At 42.0% G+C, this 15,378-nt stretch overlaps 1 protein-coding gene across 1 annotated transcript; it reads right to left on the bottom strand.

Moving 5' to 3' along the window:
• Positions 1-5,253: 5,253 nt before the first annotated feature.
• LOC131698558 (vesicle-associated membrane protein-associated protein B-like) lies at positions 5,254-13,497 on the bottom strand. Its single transcript, XM_058990686.1, has 6 exons — positions 13,282-13,497; positions 10,540-10,692; positions 7,814-7,917; positions 7,102-7,182; positions 6,504-6,680; positions 5,254-6,146 (listed from the first exon to the last, which is right to left on the bottom strand). Exons 1-6 carry the CDS (start codon positions 13,337-13,339, stop codon positions 5,982-5,984), a joined length of 738 nt encoding a protein of 245 aa, XP_058846669.1. The 5' UTR covers positions 13,340-13,497; the 3' UTR covers positions 5,254-5,981.
• Between the last annotated feature and the right edge of the window lie 1,881 nt (positions 13,498-15,378).

Consider the following 15,378-nt stretch of genomic DNA (forward strand, 5'->3'; position numbering starts at 1 on the left):
TTCTGAATGCTCCAAGTACCACAGCAAAGGTCTTGCTTGGTGAATAAGCATATCAAGAACGCGTACACAATCGCAGCATGTTTGTTTAGTGCTTTTTATGGGTTTCTGTTAGCACCGACAATGGGGCGTTTGGTTTTGTAAGGTATGATTTACTGAAGAGCCGGCTTCCTCGCAGTGGTGCTGTAAAAGGGGTAGAACAGATAAAAGTGTCGGCTCCAATCAACACTGAATACTGAAGTTCCAGCTGCTAAGCTTCTTGCTGGCAGACACTTCACACTGCCAGGCTCTGTTAAGAATATCCTATTATTATTTTTTTCGCCTATATAAGCTACAGCTGCCTAATAAAAAAAATAAAAAAAAACAGCATAAGAAATACATTAGGTTTCTGGCTCAGAAAACGCAGAACTGTTGAAAAATGCAAACTTCTTTATTTCTTTCTGAAATGAAGGAAATGTATCCTTCGTCCACAAAGCTCTTATTTTGGGGGGGGGGGGGGGGGTTCTTTTGCCATATTTCCAAATTAGACCCTTAAATCGTTTCCTTTTTTTAGAGCTGGAAAGTCCATAAATACCACAAGCCCCTCTTCCTGCTCCCATTGCATAAAGACTGCAGTGCCACCATAGAAGGGCCCCATTCACAAAGCTCTGAGGCATTACCTTTTCCAAGTCTCTTTTTCTGAGTAAAGAACGTCTTCTTATATACTGTTCTGTACTGTTTGTGGTTTCCAGGACAACAGTTTCATGCATCTAAAACATTATTTTATTTAGAATAACATTCTTTAAAACAACTCACGAGTAAGCTTGCTGAACACAGCCCATAGTCTGAATGGCAATGCAGGCAAAGACAACCGCGCTGCTGTGACAAATAAGTCATGAACCTGTATCTTAAATAACAACAGTCCCTAAATGTTGATGGCATATTTTCCTTGAGACAATTTGAAAGTAAATTGAAGTAAATCCCGGAGATGGGAGGGAAGTGTTTCGAGTATATGCTGCTGATGCTGTTAGAGGCACACACAAACAGCCCTACTGTGCATGTAGATTTGAAGTAAGCCGCCAATTTAGAGGAGCATGCTACAAACCAAAACCTACGTCTAGCTCCCTGCAAAACCAAAGGCACAGCTGAGGACTCCAATTAACCATCAGAGACAAGCCAGGGTGTTCTCGCTTTAGACCGATAGCAGCGCTTTTCTTCTTTTGTTAAACCGATGCAACAAGAAGCTAAATCCACAGGCCTCCCCATCAGCTCCTGATGAGCCTGCCAGCCAGGACTTCAACATTCAACGTGAAGCTAAATCCACAAGCCTCCCCATCAGCTCCTGATGAGCCTGCTAGGACTTCAACATTCAACGTGAAGCTAAATCCACAAGCCTCCCCATCAGCTCCTGATGAGCCAGTCAGGACTTCAACATTCAACGTGAAGCTAAATCCACAAGCCTCCCCATCAGCTCCTGATGAGCCAGCCAGGACTTCAACATTCAACGTGAAGCTAAATCCACAAACCTCCCCATCAGCTCCTGATGAGCCAGCCAGGACTTCAACATTCAACGTGAAGCTAAATCCACAAGCCTCCCCATCAGCTCCTGATGAGCCTGCCAGGACTTCAACATTCAACGTGAAGCTAAATCCACAAGCCTCCCCATCAGCTCCTGATGAGCCAGTCAGGACTTCAACATTCAACGTGAAGCTAAATCCACAAGCCTTCCCATCAGCTCCTGATGAGCCTGCTAGGACTTCAACATTCAACGTGAAGCTAAATCCACAAGCCTCCCCATCAGTTCCTGATGAGCCAGCCAGGACTTCAACATTCAACGTGAAGCTAAATCCACATCAAAGGGCACCGTCACGTCTCCATTTTGTTCCCTATTCATTACTTGGGTTATTTTGCTCAGCATTGTGAAAGTGTATGAGTTGTGGCTTGACTGTCTACCAGTACAAACTTGCATATGGTCAAATTATTCTCAATCAGCATTTAAAAAAAAAAAAAGAAGTAATTTAATTCAATCACCAGAAGAGAATAGTCCTGCCATTTGGCATTCTTTAAACCCGTCCTTGTAGTGCCGGAAGCCTCAAGCCACACTATTTCCAGCTGTATCCTTGCAATCTTGTGGTGCTGGGATGCGAGTCACACGCACTCAATGATCCCGTTGGGACTGTTCTGGGCTCCCCTGGAAAATATGCAATTGTTTCAAAGTGTTCTGCAATGGTTTTGTTATTTTCCTTCTAAACCCAGCGTACGGGCCTCTCGACATGTGCAAGAAATTACGGTTGGCACTTTGATCATGTTTAGTCCAAATCTCTTTAATAAAAAAATAAAAAAAAACTGTTACCCGTTTTTAAACAAATCTAATTCCTGAGAAATATGTATACTGGGAAATGCTTCATATGAATCAATGCTAATTATTTAGACTGATTTTCTAGAAGGACAGGGCTGATGAGCAGGTCTTTAAAGGGACCTGCGAAGTGGCTCATAGGCAGTGAAAATACATTTCTGTGCTTAACACAGAAAACCCGTCTACACCTCTGCACTCACCCAGTCCCTCGCCTCCACTTGCATCTCAAGCCTGTTTCTTGTTCTGGTAGAGCTCTATCATAATTTGTGGATCCCCAGTAGCTCTGTGTTCTCATTGGTCGGTAGACAGAGAGGTGTTCAGCGGAATGGAACTTCAAGACAGGTCTTCAGAAGGTTGAGAATGTAAACACTGTTTGAGCTGCATATGAACAGGAAGCGCCGATCACTGATGTAACACATCTTGTTATGTAATTCCATTAGGAGTAGAAATGAGTACGGCTGGTCTATTGACTAGAATGGTTATGAAGAAAGTCACTGTTGCTGCAAGAGGCGGGTAACTTCACAGGAAGTGCATTTTAAAGGGGCAAGTTGTTTTTTGTATGCGGGAAACTGCCACAAATAGGTTTACCAAAAAATGTCATCAGAAAACTCATACAAATATATATATATATAAAAAAAACAGTTTTCTTAACCCAATTAAGAAGCAAGATATAATCTTGCCAAGGAAAAAAAAAGCATATTTAGTTTGAAACTTAGAAAAAAATATTCAAAACAACATTCTAATTACCTGTCATTTTTTTTGTAAATTGTACATGTTTCTGTGTGTGCTGTCCAACATAAAAACATTACCAGACAGCCATGAATGCTAACTACCAGATCCGCAATAGGAACCAGATTCCTTTGGGCTTGCCAAAAAATAATAATAATAATAATAATAATAATAATAATAATAATAATAGTTAGCAAAAAACAGACAGAAACACTAGACCTGCCTTAAATATTAAAAACTTAAATAAAATAGCAAAAGCATGCAAAAAAACAAAACCCTAATTTCACTGTAAACCTGGGGTGGTAACATAATGTATCCCTTTATCTCAACAAGAGGGTTAACTGCAGACAAGCACTCTTCATTTTTAAAAGGCAGACGAGAGAGCTGCTAAACATTGGCCTTGTCACCTATAAAGAAAGTGTGAAGCCGCACAGTGACCGATCTCCACATGCTAAAAACATTTAAAAAAGACACTATATTTTTCAGCACTAATAAAATCAGGAAGTCATACATGTTAGTACAAAAACAAACAAATATATACACAAGCATGTAGGTTTGGGGCTTTATTTAATTTATTAAGATGCTACATAGTCCAACAGGGTTGGGCATTACACCATAGACTAGTTTACTACGAATATTCATCAGATAGACTGTTATTTATATACATACAAAACAGGTGCCCGGCTTCTGTGGTAACACTATGGCGATGGTCTGAAGCTGCTTTACAGGCCTGGGGGCTGTTTCTCTGGGGGCTACTTTAACCTAAACAAACAGCATCGTGAGGGCATCACAAGAACAGCGTTCACAACCCAGTGTTTCCCAAAGCTCCATCCATCTCCAAACTGCACTTGAACCTGTCATGAGTTCACGATTCATCTGGGGTCGTGGTGGACCTTTACAACACACTGCGACACCAAGAGGACGCAGATACACGTGCGTGTGCGTGTGTGTGTGTGTGTGCGCGCGTGGCTGCTTAACCAATAACAGTTTCCTTGAGTCTTCAGCAGCACCACACGAGTCTTTGACCCTTTATAGATATCAAAAAAGATCGAATTCGTTTTATTTGCCTCTTTAGCAATACTTGAAAAACAAGCGAAGCTCAGAAGAAGACCCAGGGGTTTTGGGAAACACGCGTCAAGATAGATCTGAAGCAGTTGCACCGGATTAGAAGAGAATAGTTTTGAAGTCACAAGTAGTACTGTTGCAGGGAAACAGTCTCCAGCAGGTCAGTGTCTAAGGGATCTGTGGGCAGCACATTCCCATAATGCGCGCGTGTGTGTCTGGGTGTGTAGATATATATATATATATATATGTGTGTGTATATATATATTATATATATATATATATATATATATATATTATATATATATATATATATATATATATATATATTTATATTTCAGCATCAAGAAAAGTTCCATTCACCTTTTATATGTTTTAAAGAGGTGTTTTGTTTTTTTTCATCTTGCAAGTTATCATTTTCTTACAATATGCAAACGTGAGCCGAAACACATTTAAATTATTTATATGCGTATATTTAGAAATCCGTCCCATTGACATTTAAGACCATAGACTAAACTAAAGCTAGACACAAAGTGGTCCCTTTTGAAGAAGACAGTCCTTGGGGCTTGTTCTGAACGATGTTTTAGGGATAACTTTTACTACAGTGCATGGAAAAGTGATGCAGTGATAACACAATGAAGGTTGTGATGGCAGAGGAGTCAAAAACGATACAAATAATTTAAATCCACAGAACTGATTTATAAATGGATTTACGCCAAGTTTAAAAAAAAAAAAAAAAAAACAACGAGCCGATTTAAAAGTGACTAACAGTGTTTTCGTTTTGAATAACAAATTGCCTTGGTAATCCATGCATTTCTGTATAAAGCTCTGTGCTATACCCACCTACACTCACTCCGCGAGAACAGATTATTATTCTGCTTTTTTCCCCCTTGTCCTACAGTAGTAAAGCAATTTGCTCATCATCATTTCAAGCTAAAACTCTACAAAACTTTTGAGTTTTGTGGCTGAAGTCCAGAAGCTGCTCCTCAGCATGACAAAGGAAGACACCCTGTACTCCACATGCCTCCCAGTGCTGTATTTACATGTTGAATGTTACTGCTGTACAGTAGATATTGCTGCAACGCAAACTTTAGAGTAAACAAAAATCAAAGATGTAACCTTTCAGCAGCTTTGCTACATATGCCCTTTATTTTTAAATAAAGAATAACTTGCACATGAAAGATCGACATTCACTTGAATGAAGCTCATTAGTCAGAACTCTCACAAGAGAACACCATCGTTGCACAAGGCCCTTCCTTACAATAACAAACCCCCCCTTGGCATCTTCTATTACTAACAAAGTTTGCCTGTAGTTTCCTACCCTTCTATCTGGCCCAGCCCCAGATCTGGATTATGATTGGCCAGCCCCAGTTCCTGATTATGATTAGCCAGCCCCAGATCCTGATTATGATTGGTCAGCCCCAGCAGTCGTTCATTTCACTTTAGTTAGATTTTATACAGAAGTAATCCAGCCATGGGTATAGAGGTCTAAAATAAAGGATTTAAAAAACATTCATGGTATGCCATTAACTTTATCAATTATAAGATTTGCCTTGTCTGGTGTGTTAGGAAACGTCACTCATTTATTTAACTATACAAGTTATCATTTTTCCCCATTAACATTATCTGCATCTGTGCAAGGGGAGAGTAATTAAAAGGCAAGACCTGTGAGATTTTACATTTATATATATATATATATATATATATATATATATATATATAATTTTTTTATGTATTTTTATTATTTTTTATTATTATTTTATTTTTTTAACATAGCATGATTCAATTCTACCCCAGTGATATGGCATATTTTGATCAATAATCCAAATCCATTTCTTCCTTAGCAAGCATGCTGCCTCTACAAGGCCAGTTTTCCTATAATCACACCGAGGATTAAGAATAACACAGCCAGAGCGAGCAGGCGGGTGGTGGGCCCTTCCTCTTTCACAAGAGCAGCGTTGGCTCCTCCCGAGGGGCTGCCCGTCATCGGGGTGCTCCTCCTCATCCTCAGCCCTTCGTCTTCCTGTGGGAAAGAGTGTTAAACAGGACAAGGGTAAAACCAGCACTAGCCTGCAAACACTCCTGGCTCTTTAGAACTTCTCTCAATGAAGTCTACTGTCAAAACGATTAGGAGGCTGGGAGTTTGATGTGACGTAAACTGTTCCTCCCTTTGCAGCTGCAGCAACGACGCCTATGTTAGTGACCCTACAGATAAATGCACATTTTCAGATGTCCAGGTCATAATGAACCACAGATTCTAAATGCTCGTTATTAGTCTCAAACTCTACACGCACAAGTGAATAAAATCACAAAAAGCCAACACGTTTCTGAAGGGTTCATTGTAAGGGCTGCACAGTGCTTGGTTCCCTGGCATGCATACCTTGATTTGTTTGTTCTCGTCCCGTAGTCGCTGCACTTCAGCCTGAAGCCTCTTGCACTCTTCCAGGATCTTCTTCACTTCACTGTCATCCAGGGCGGCGCTGGCGGTCTTGAACAACGATGACGATTCAGACTTCGACGCACTCGTCGCCGTGATTTTATTCTGATCAACATCATGCTGTAAATTTAAAAAACAAGCATTTTTTTCCCCCGCTTCCATAGTTGTAATGCTTTGGAGCTCAGATCGGAGACGTATTCTTTGCAACGAGTCTCTAAATTATTAGATTTGGACACAACTCTGCAGTACAGGCTCAGTATCTTTATGGCTTTTCCAGCTCAAGGTCCCGAAAGATAGCTGGATAAAGTATTGCATCTGTGGTTCTCAAGTTATGATCGTGTATGTTATAAAAACACACACAAAAGCATGACTAAATGAATGTGACTCAGAGAAACAGTCCAGGAGGATGGCTCTGTCCCCTGTATAAAACACCTTACAGGCAGCCATGTATCAGCACTACGAAACGATTACTTGCCAGGGACAGGCTTGTGCTTTCCGTTAGGCATTTCTGAAAGTCCCAGTCTGGAGTGCGTATACTTACTGTTTTCTCATTCTCTGATGGAAGCTCAAAGACACACCTCAGCTTGGAATCCATCAACTCCTCTGGCTTTGCTTCTTTCCACTGGAGAGGAAGAGGACAGGGGGAAGGCATTAGAGCCGAGAACATGTAACCCACTGCACCTGTGCCTGATTCACTTTCTGGAAACCGCACGGCTTTCGAGACGTTTCACACTTTCTGCATTCCGCGATGAAAAAAACATACAAAAAATAACACAGCGCAGGACCGAATTCAAGCAGACAGGTTCACTACAGAGCAGGACCGAATTCAAGCAGACAGGTTTTAATACAGCCTCCCTACATAACCCTACATAACCCCCCCCATCCACGATACTAATGGGCTAACCCCAACAAAATATACATTTCTATTTCAGGACAGGTACGAGACAACATGAAAACGTTTTCAGCTGGAGTGTGTTAAAAATGCTACACCCAGCCCTGTGCGTGTGGCACTGTTTACTGGATCCTGTGTAACACATTTCTTTATTTTATTTTAATTATTTTAATCACGCTGGCCCAGTTAAACATGACAGTGTGCTCTGCATTCTCTATCCTCTGTGCCAACGAGGTCTCGAATTCTGGCATGAGCCTCGCTCGCCAGGCTCTGCATGGTGAAGGCTGCGGGCCAGCAGTTAACAGCATGAACACAGCTCAGAAACGCTCCCAATCTGGAAGTAAAGGCGTTGCACACTTACTACTCCCTCCATGTCAGTCACGTTATCTGGAGCCATCAGCGACTGCACCATAAACTTGTGCTTGCTTTTCTCATTAGGGTCATAGTCAAACGGCTGTAGCATAACTGCAAGAAGAAAAGACAAAAGCACTAAGAATTAAAACTAAAACACACCGACATAGTCATCGTTTGCAATCCTTATGAGGGAAAAACAATTGCCACGAGGACCCTGTTCTTTGTGCATGAATTCTTGAAAACAGTTAAACACATTTGAAGTAGTTCTGGACACACAATATATATATTTTTTTCCCATTGCTTTATATGAGGAAATATTGCATCGTTATATGTGGTCGTTTGGGTCTTCCATACGTCCCCATATAAAGATTAGAATAGTGTTTGTGATCTGTGCCCGTGCATGAAAAGGTTGATTATTTTTTAAAGGGCTTATTAACTGTTGATTGAATAGTAAGTATAGGTGAAACGTAAGAATTATAAAATCAAAAAATATACCTGAAAGATATAAAGCCGCACCACCTTTTCACTAGCTGGATGAGGTCTCTGAAGCCTGCGTTTTGATGCAAGTCTGTTTTTAACAGCACAGATGTGGCAAAATCTGCATTTTTGTTTTTTATAGCATTCCATGTACATAATTAAGAAATAAACATCTCCAGTTTGCAAATTAAAACCAGACCCATGTTTTATTTTGTTTATTAAAAACAGTACCAGTGATACTTTGTTTGATAAGTATTCTTAAATATTAAAAAAAAAACTAAAGAAAAAGAAAATAGACAAATGCCTGTATTTTTGCACACTTAACTGTGGCAACTAAATAGATTCCAAGTGCTTGAACACCTGGAAAGTACAACATAAGCGTGATTGGCAACTGGATGCCTCCTATCTAAAGCAAAGTGCAAGACAGTAAAAGTGGGTCATGAGCTTAGCAACCATGCAATGCAGCAAGGAGCGCAGCCAGACACTTTATTTAGCACATGTAACAAAGGCAGCTAATAAAGGCTGAAGATGAATAGAGTCCAGAGTTGTTGTTTTTTTTTGTCGACTCCAAACCTTGGATGGGAAAGGTCTGTTGAAAGCCATGTCTTTATTTGTGCAGTGTATAATTAAAGACTCGTGTTGCATGCCAGTCTGAGCTGTTAAAGCTTCTGGTGAGAGCTTAATTAAGCACACTGTGCATCTTCTGAAGAGGCCACGATCAATTAAGGCTCATGAAAACTTGGAACTGCCCAAATTGCTACGCTACTGGAGTCTTCACAGAATCCATGTTGTCCTGTATAACACGGTAAACAAATCTACATTTGCAATGCCACTCACAATTTGCAGGCTGAAAAGAAATGGGATTTAATAACCCTGTACTGTGAACAACATTTCCAATGCAACACAGAGCCCGGGCTGCATTCAGACGAGTCATAACAGTCCCATGTAAAGAAGGTAATGATCCGGCTGAAAGGCAGCAGTAGAACAGATTCCAAATCCAATTTAAAAAATAAAAATGTCAGTGCACACAAATACTGCCCGAGGGCAAATACTGCCTGCTATACAAGTGCTTCTAGCGAAACCTGCAATGCAAGGTTTTTATTATTCCTTGAAGGCCCTACAGGAGATCAAGTATCGGGGTGCTTGTCAGTGTAAAGCGAGGCAGTCACAGCGCCACCATTACAAGAGCCCCACAGTGTGAAACCCGATAGAAGCCCTATAAGACGATGCAAAGACAGCAGATAGCTTTCACAAATGGAAATGTAACAGCATACCGCCTCCCCTTTATCCAACCCTGAAACTTGATGTGGGGCTAGCAGCTGTTTACTGGGTGTGAACAGGGCTTCAGCTCCATCGGGGGTTACTGCACAAGTGGCAAATGACATCTGGGAATAACCAACAGTAATGCAAGAACACGCTGGTCTTCAGGGTAATGCTATCTCATTCCAGCCAATGAAGGTGGTCAGATCAGGCTGGGCACTGCATATTTGTGCATCTCGTTTACTAGAGCCTCTGTATACGTTTCATTTCATTCCATTCCACTGAGCAGGTCCAGCAAAAAAAAACAGGATTGCAGAAAAACTAAAAAGAAACCGCAGTAGTATTATTATGGAAATAATGCTTAACTTAATCAGGTGACCCAAAAAAATAACTTTCCTGCATACTGGTTTGCAAGTATCAAGATTGAGTTTCTGTCTTGGATCACTTCCCCCATGACTGCAGACCCACGCACACACACACACACACACTGAGCCATGCACACACGCACAGCCCCATGCACACACGCACACGCAGCCCCATGCACACACGCACACGCAGCCCCATGCACACACAGACAGCCCCATGCACACACACAGACAGCCCCATGCACGCACACACACACACACAGCCCCATGCACACACACACACACAGCCCCATGCACACACACACAGCCCCATGCACACACACACACAGCCCCATGCACAAACACACACACACACACGCACAGCCCCATGCACAAACACACACGCACAGCCCAATGCACACACACACACAGCCCCATGCACACACACACACACACGCACAGCCCCATGCACACACACACACACACGCACAGCCCCATGCACACACACACAGCCCCATGCACACGCACAGCCCCATGCACACGCACACACACAGCCCCATGAACACGCACAGCCTCATGCGCACACACACACAGCCCCATGCATGCACACACACACACACACACACACAGTCCCATGCACACAGTCACCTACCCGACACATCGACGGATGCTCCCGAATCCAGGACTCCACTGTTGGGTCTCACGCAGTACCGGCGCGGGGCTGTCGTCTTCACTTTAAAATAAACCTTTCTGTCTGAGGGGTTAGTGAGAAGAAGGGTTGTGGTGACCACATCTGTGAAGGGACCTAAAGACACAAACAAATAAACACGAGAAAACAACGTCACGTCTGACACAACAACGACAAGCCCTAAAAAATCTAGCAGCTCTTTGACCATTTCACTCCTGTGCCAAGTTTGACAAGTCTGCAGAGGTGAGTCTGAGGTGTCATTAAAATATTTACAGAACTAGGCTACAGCACTGAAGAAAGGGATATCATTTAAAAGTAAATGAACACTGTGTAACTAGATCATTCAGTCCCTACGAGTCACAAAAACACCTGCAATCTGAGGAGCAAGAAGCAACCTGCTATCTATGATTAGAAAGTAAAAAATACACAAAAAACACAGCAAGAATCACATTTTACTTTTAATCACGCAGATCAAAATAGATGGCATGAACGGAGTAATCCACCTGGCTGAATCCACCAGTCCCTTTCTTTGCACTGCAGGACACAGTGAGATGGGAGCAACACTGATCAGCACACACAAGATGGCCCTGGTAGGAATAGGAAGGGGGGCTTCATACCAATAATATTTCTGAAGGCAAACGTGCGCACATTGAAGGCTTGTCTATCAGCAGAACTAACTGCAACTTTAAAACTGGATCATTGGAAATCACCGCCTCTGTTTAAGGTTTGCACTCCTCCAATATATTGGACTGCCTAGTTTTGTCATGTGCGCACAGTCTACACGTGTATATGTAACAGCAACCAACAGGGAAGTAAATAACACTGCACACCAGTTTGATCCATTCCTGGTTTTCACTAGGAGTTCAGTAAGACACATCTGAGCTTGTTACCTATACGCTGTGGCTAATCAAGCTCCCGGTAAAACCTGGAACTGCCATGTCTTATTTGCATCCTCTGGACCAATAATGATGATGCATGCATTTCCTTTTTGTAACTACTGTAATCAGGGAAATAATCATTTGAGAGCATGCTTTTAGCATTCAACAACGCAGGGACCTCCATCCATCACTCCTGGTAGGAATGCCATGATCAATACTGCTGTGCTGGCAGAAGATCAAATAAAAAAGAAAGGCTGCCTGACATGACCAGACGGACAGAGCAGGCTACAAATCCATCAAGATTTCCTTTTTAAAAAGAGATACTGTACTATGGTTTTGCACAAGTGCTCATTAGGTCTCAAGCTTTATAGAGCTCCATTGTTCTGCTTTGGAAGATTCAAGTTCTTTGCATTCAGGTTATGGTTCGGTCTGTTTCTGGGGGGCTGACTCGTGACATGCAGTTTACACTCTTTATATGTGACTCCTGATTACCAGTGAACTGTCATCATCACAATGGAGAGCATCAGACCCCTGCAGAGTGCACAGCACACGCATTCAAAGACATGATACTCCTACCTAACCAGAAGCTTTGCAATTGTGGGTGACACATACGAGGAGATTGTAGTGTGGGCTGGACGCTGTCAGAAAACAACGCCAGGTACAGGAGCCTTTGTGCACCCCAGTTATGGAAACCCAAATGCCCTCACCACAATGATGAGAGACTGCCTATTAGGTGTGGTGCACTAGAAAGAAAGAGAGGTGGTTGTATTCGTGGGGAGTAGGAGAGCACATCTGTGCTCAGGTCTGGGATTAGAATCGGGTTCAGGCATGTGACTCTGCACAAGAACACAGTGCAAACATCTCACAATGTTCATAGACACTTTATATTTCATTTGTTTTCTTTTTTTTTTTAAGTTTAAAGAAGAGTCCAGTGGATTTTAATTTTTGGACAGCAGATTATATACAGTAGAAAAACGCACACATTTACAGTAGTGGCGAGTGCAGTTCAAGTGTATTAATAAATGAATTCATCTACTTCTGTACCAACAGATCATAAAATACCATATTCGTTCACTAGCTGGATTTACTGTAGGCAGCGTGCTAATATTACAAATACAAAGGCCTGCCTGACATTAACTAAGGGAGGAGGGGTTGAACACAAACATTTTCTGAAGACTAACAGTGTCAGAATTATCACAGAGAACTGTAAGAGTGGAATAAACGCCAGCGTGTTTAATACATGTCAAACAGAGGGGGGTATGCGACGGGTCTACAGGCTGACAGTGCAGTAATACAGAATGTCTACGTATGCGGTACATCGGGCATCGTCCTGCCGGACATCAAGGAAACAGCAGCACCTTCCTTAGCCCGATCAAAAATGCGATTTGCTTTTGACATACAGAGCAATGCCCTAAATCAACAGAGGTATCTCCTTCCGAATAAAAATAAAATCCTTGTAATGATCTAGCTAATTTAAAACAACCAATCTCTCGCAGACGCAGGCCTACGGAAACCGAAAAAAAAAACACCATACTACAAATTCAGATGACATAGCTAAAATAACTGGGCCGGACTTCAGCCCCCGGGCCTGGGATATCAAATGGAGCGTGTCCCGGTGTAACCGGTGTGGATATACACTTGTTATTGGGGTGTTGTTGTAAGTGAAGGGCACACGGTAGCTGCTGTCTCTCTCTCTCTCTGTATGCGCCGGTCTGTCTGCTCGAAAGCCCCCTTCTCAACATGGCTGCCGCCGTCTTATTTTCCCATGCACATTTTGCACGTCTTGCTTGTTTTCAGTTTCTCTCCCCCCCCCCCCCCGTCTCCTTACCTTTAAATTTGAGTTCGTGCTCGGGCTGTAACAGCAGCACCTGTTCTAGCCTGGCCATGTCCCGGGGTTTTGGAGAGCAGTTTTGTGGTGTTTCTTGTTATTTTTGTTGGTTCGGGGGGGGAGGAGGAGGAGGACAGGAGGAGGATTTTATTTTACTGTATTTTTTTTTTTTTTTTTTTGTACAGGGAGTTGCTGGAGAGCTGCTCGGGATGGCAGAGGCAGTGATGATGCAGCAGGAAGGAGGTGAGAGAGAGGCTGCCGGTGACGTCACCGCCCCGCAGCAGCCAGTGAGGGGCAAGGTGAGTTCTACGGGGGGCGGGGCTAGGGGGGTTGACGTTACCTGAGGAATATTCAGGTAGTTTTGACGTCAGAGGGTTCCATATATACATTTAATATAATTGAAACACATGTAAATTGAATGGGTTATGCTATTTCTACATACTACAAAAAAATACAAGGTGCATTTATTTTAAGATTGGTATATACTAGGAACATTTTTATTTATTTGTTTACAAATGTTAAGATAATTAAATCCAGATGATAAAATCATTAAGGAAATTAAATAAATAACTGATTTTTTTTTTGGTTTGTTTTGTGTAGATTTATCTTACAATCAAAATGGATTACTTCTTCAAAATAAGTTTGGATTCACAGCGGCTTCTTTCCGCTTTGCCGGGGGTGCATCAGTGACCTGGTTTTATAAACGCATTACTTGCTATAAAGGAAATGCATTAAGTAACGTTCAACACGGCTGTTATGAGTGGCAATGGTTATGCCTTCGTTCAGCATACACAAGTTTGAAAACAAAACTCAAGGGTGGAAGCGAAGGAATTCTGTTTAAAGTATTATTATTATTATTATTATTATTATTATTATTATTATTATTATTATTATTATTATTATTATCCAGGGTGACTTACAATTGTTATAAAATATCACAGTACAAAGTATCACATTACAGATAAGAGCAGTGGCAAAGTACAACAAAATCAGTCGCAAAAAATAAAAAATGAAGTAAGAAAATTAGAGAATACAGTAAATAATTCCACGTAAGAGCAGTTAGCTTATATTATAAATATTTGCTTCTACGAGTAAAGTCCGGCGTGAGCACGTTGTAAGTAGGATGAATGGATGAGAGTGATTTCAAATCAGAGCAATTACAAAGTGCTCCAAACTCTTTGCAGCTCAGTTTCCCCGCTGCAGTGTGCACAGAGCCACGACCTAAGAGCACAGGTTACCAAGAAGCGCTGCCGTGCTGCGCATCCGAGACGCGGGCGCATTCTCTCACACGGGACCCTCGGCATGGCACAGGCTGCCTTCAATCCCGAGCATCTTCAGCTTCATCTTCATCGCGTTGTTATAGAAACCATGAAGACAGGGGTCACGTAAACTCGTGTAGACATCATTACTCATGTGTTCACAGTATGCCGTTGGAAGCGGTTTGTCTTTCTTTCTCTGAGTGCTATTTGTCCTGTAACTTGCCAACACAAGCGCCGGGTCCACGCTGTGAGTAAGGCTTTGTTGTCTTCCTCAGTGAGTAATATATACCACCGCCTCAGTGTGTGTGACTAACATGTCCCAGCTCATAGTAATACATCACTGTACTCTAATAGAAATATTGGAAGAAGAGCCCCTCTCTGAAAACAGCTAGTGTTCTGTACCGTTTTTTTTTTGTAGACGGTTAATTATATCCCCCTGGGTCACACATTTTCCAGTTCATTTTTAGAAATTCTAAAGCATTTTGCGTGAACTCTATGGAGCTGGAGAAGTTGCCCCGTCACAAACATGTATGCATTATAAAATGGATACATAGGATACTCAACATGGTCCAATCGTGCACACGGTGACTGAAGCAGATATAGCGACTGCTTGTCAACTTCACACTCGCTGTAATGGGATGTCAATTTATAATTTATCACTGGGTTATAGCTGACATTACAACCACGTTGTTAGCGGGGTGGAGCAATACGATTGCAATGTTAAAACACAACAGCTTCAACAGTGTTTATAATCAAAGTTCAAACGTTCAGCGTACAAACAGATATCAGACAGCAGCTTACAGTACCACCTTGCCCCGGTCATAAAAATCCAGCGGTG

The sequence above is a fragment of the Acipenser ruthenus genome, chromosome 18, assembly GCF_902713425.1.
Source record: "Acipenser ruthenus chromosome 18, fAciRut3.2 maternal haplotype, whole genome shotgun sequence".
Lineage (NCBI taxonomy): Eukaryota > Metazoa > Chordata > Actinopteri > Acipenseriformes > Acipenseridae > Acipenser > Acipenser ruthenus.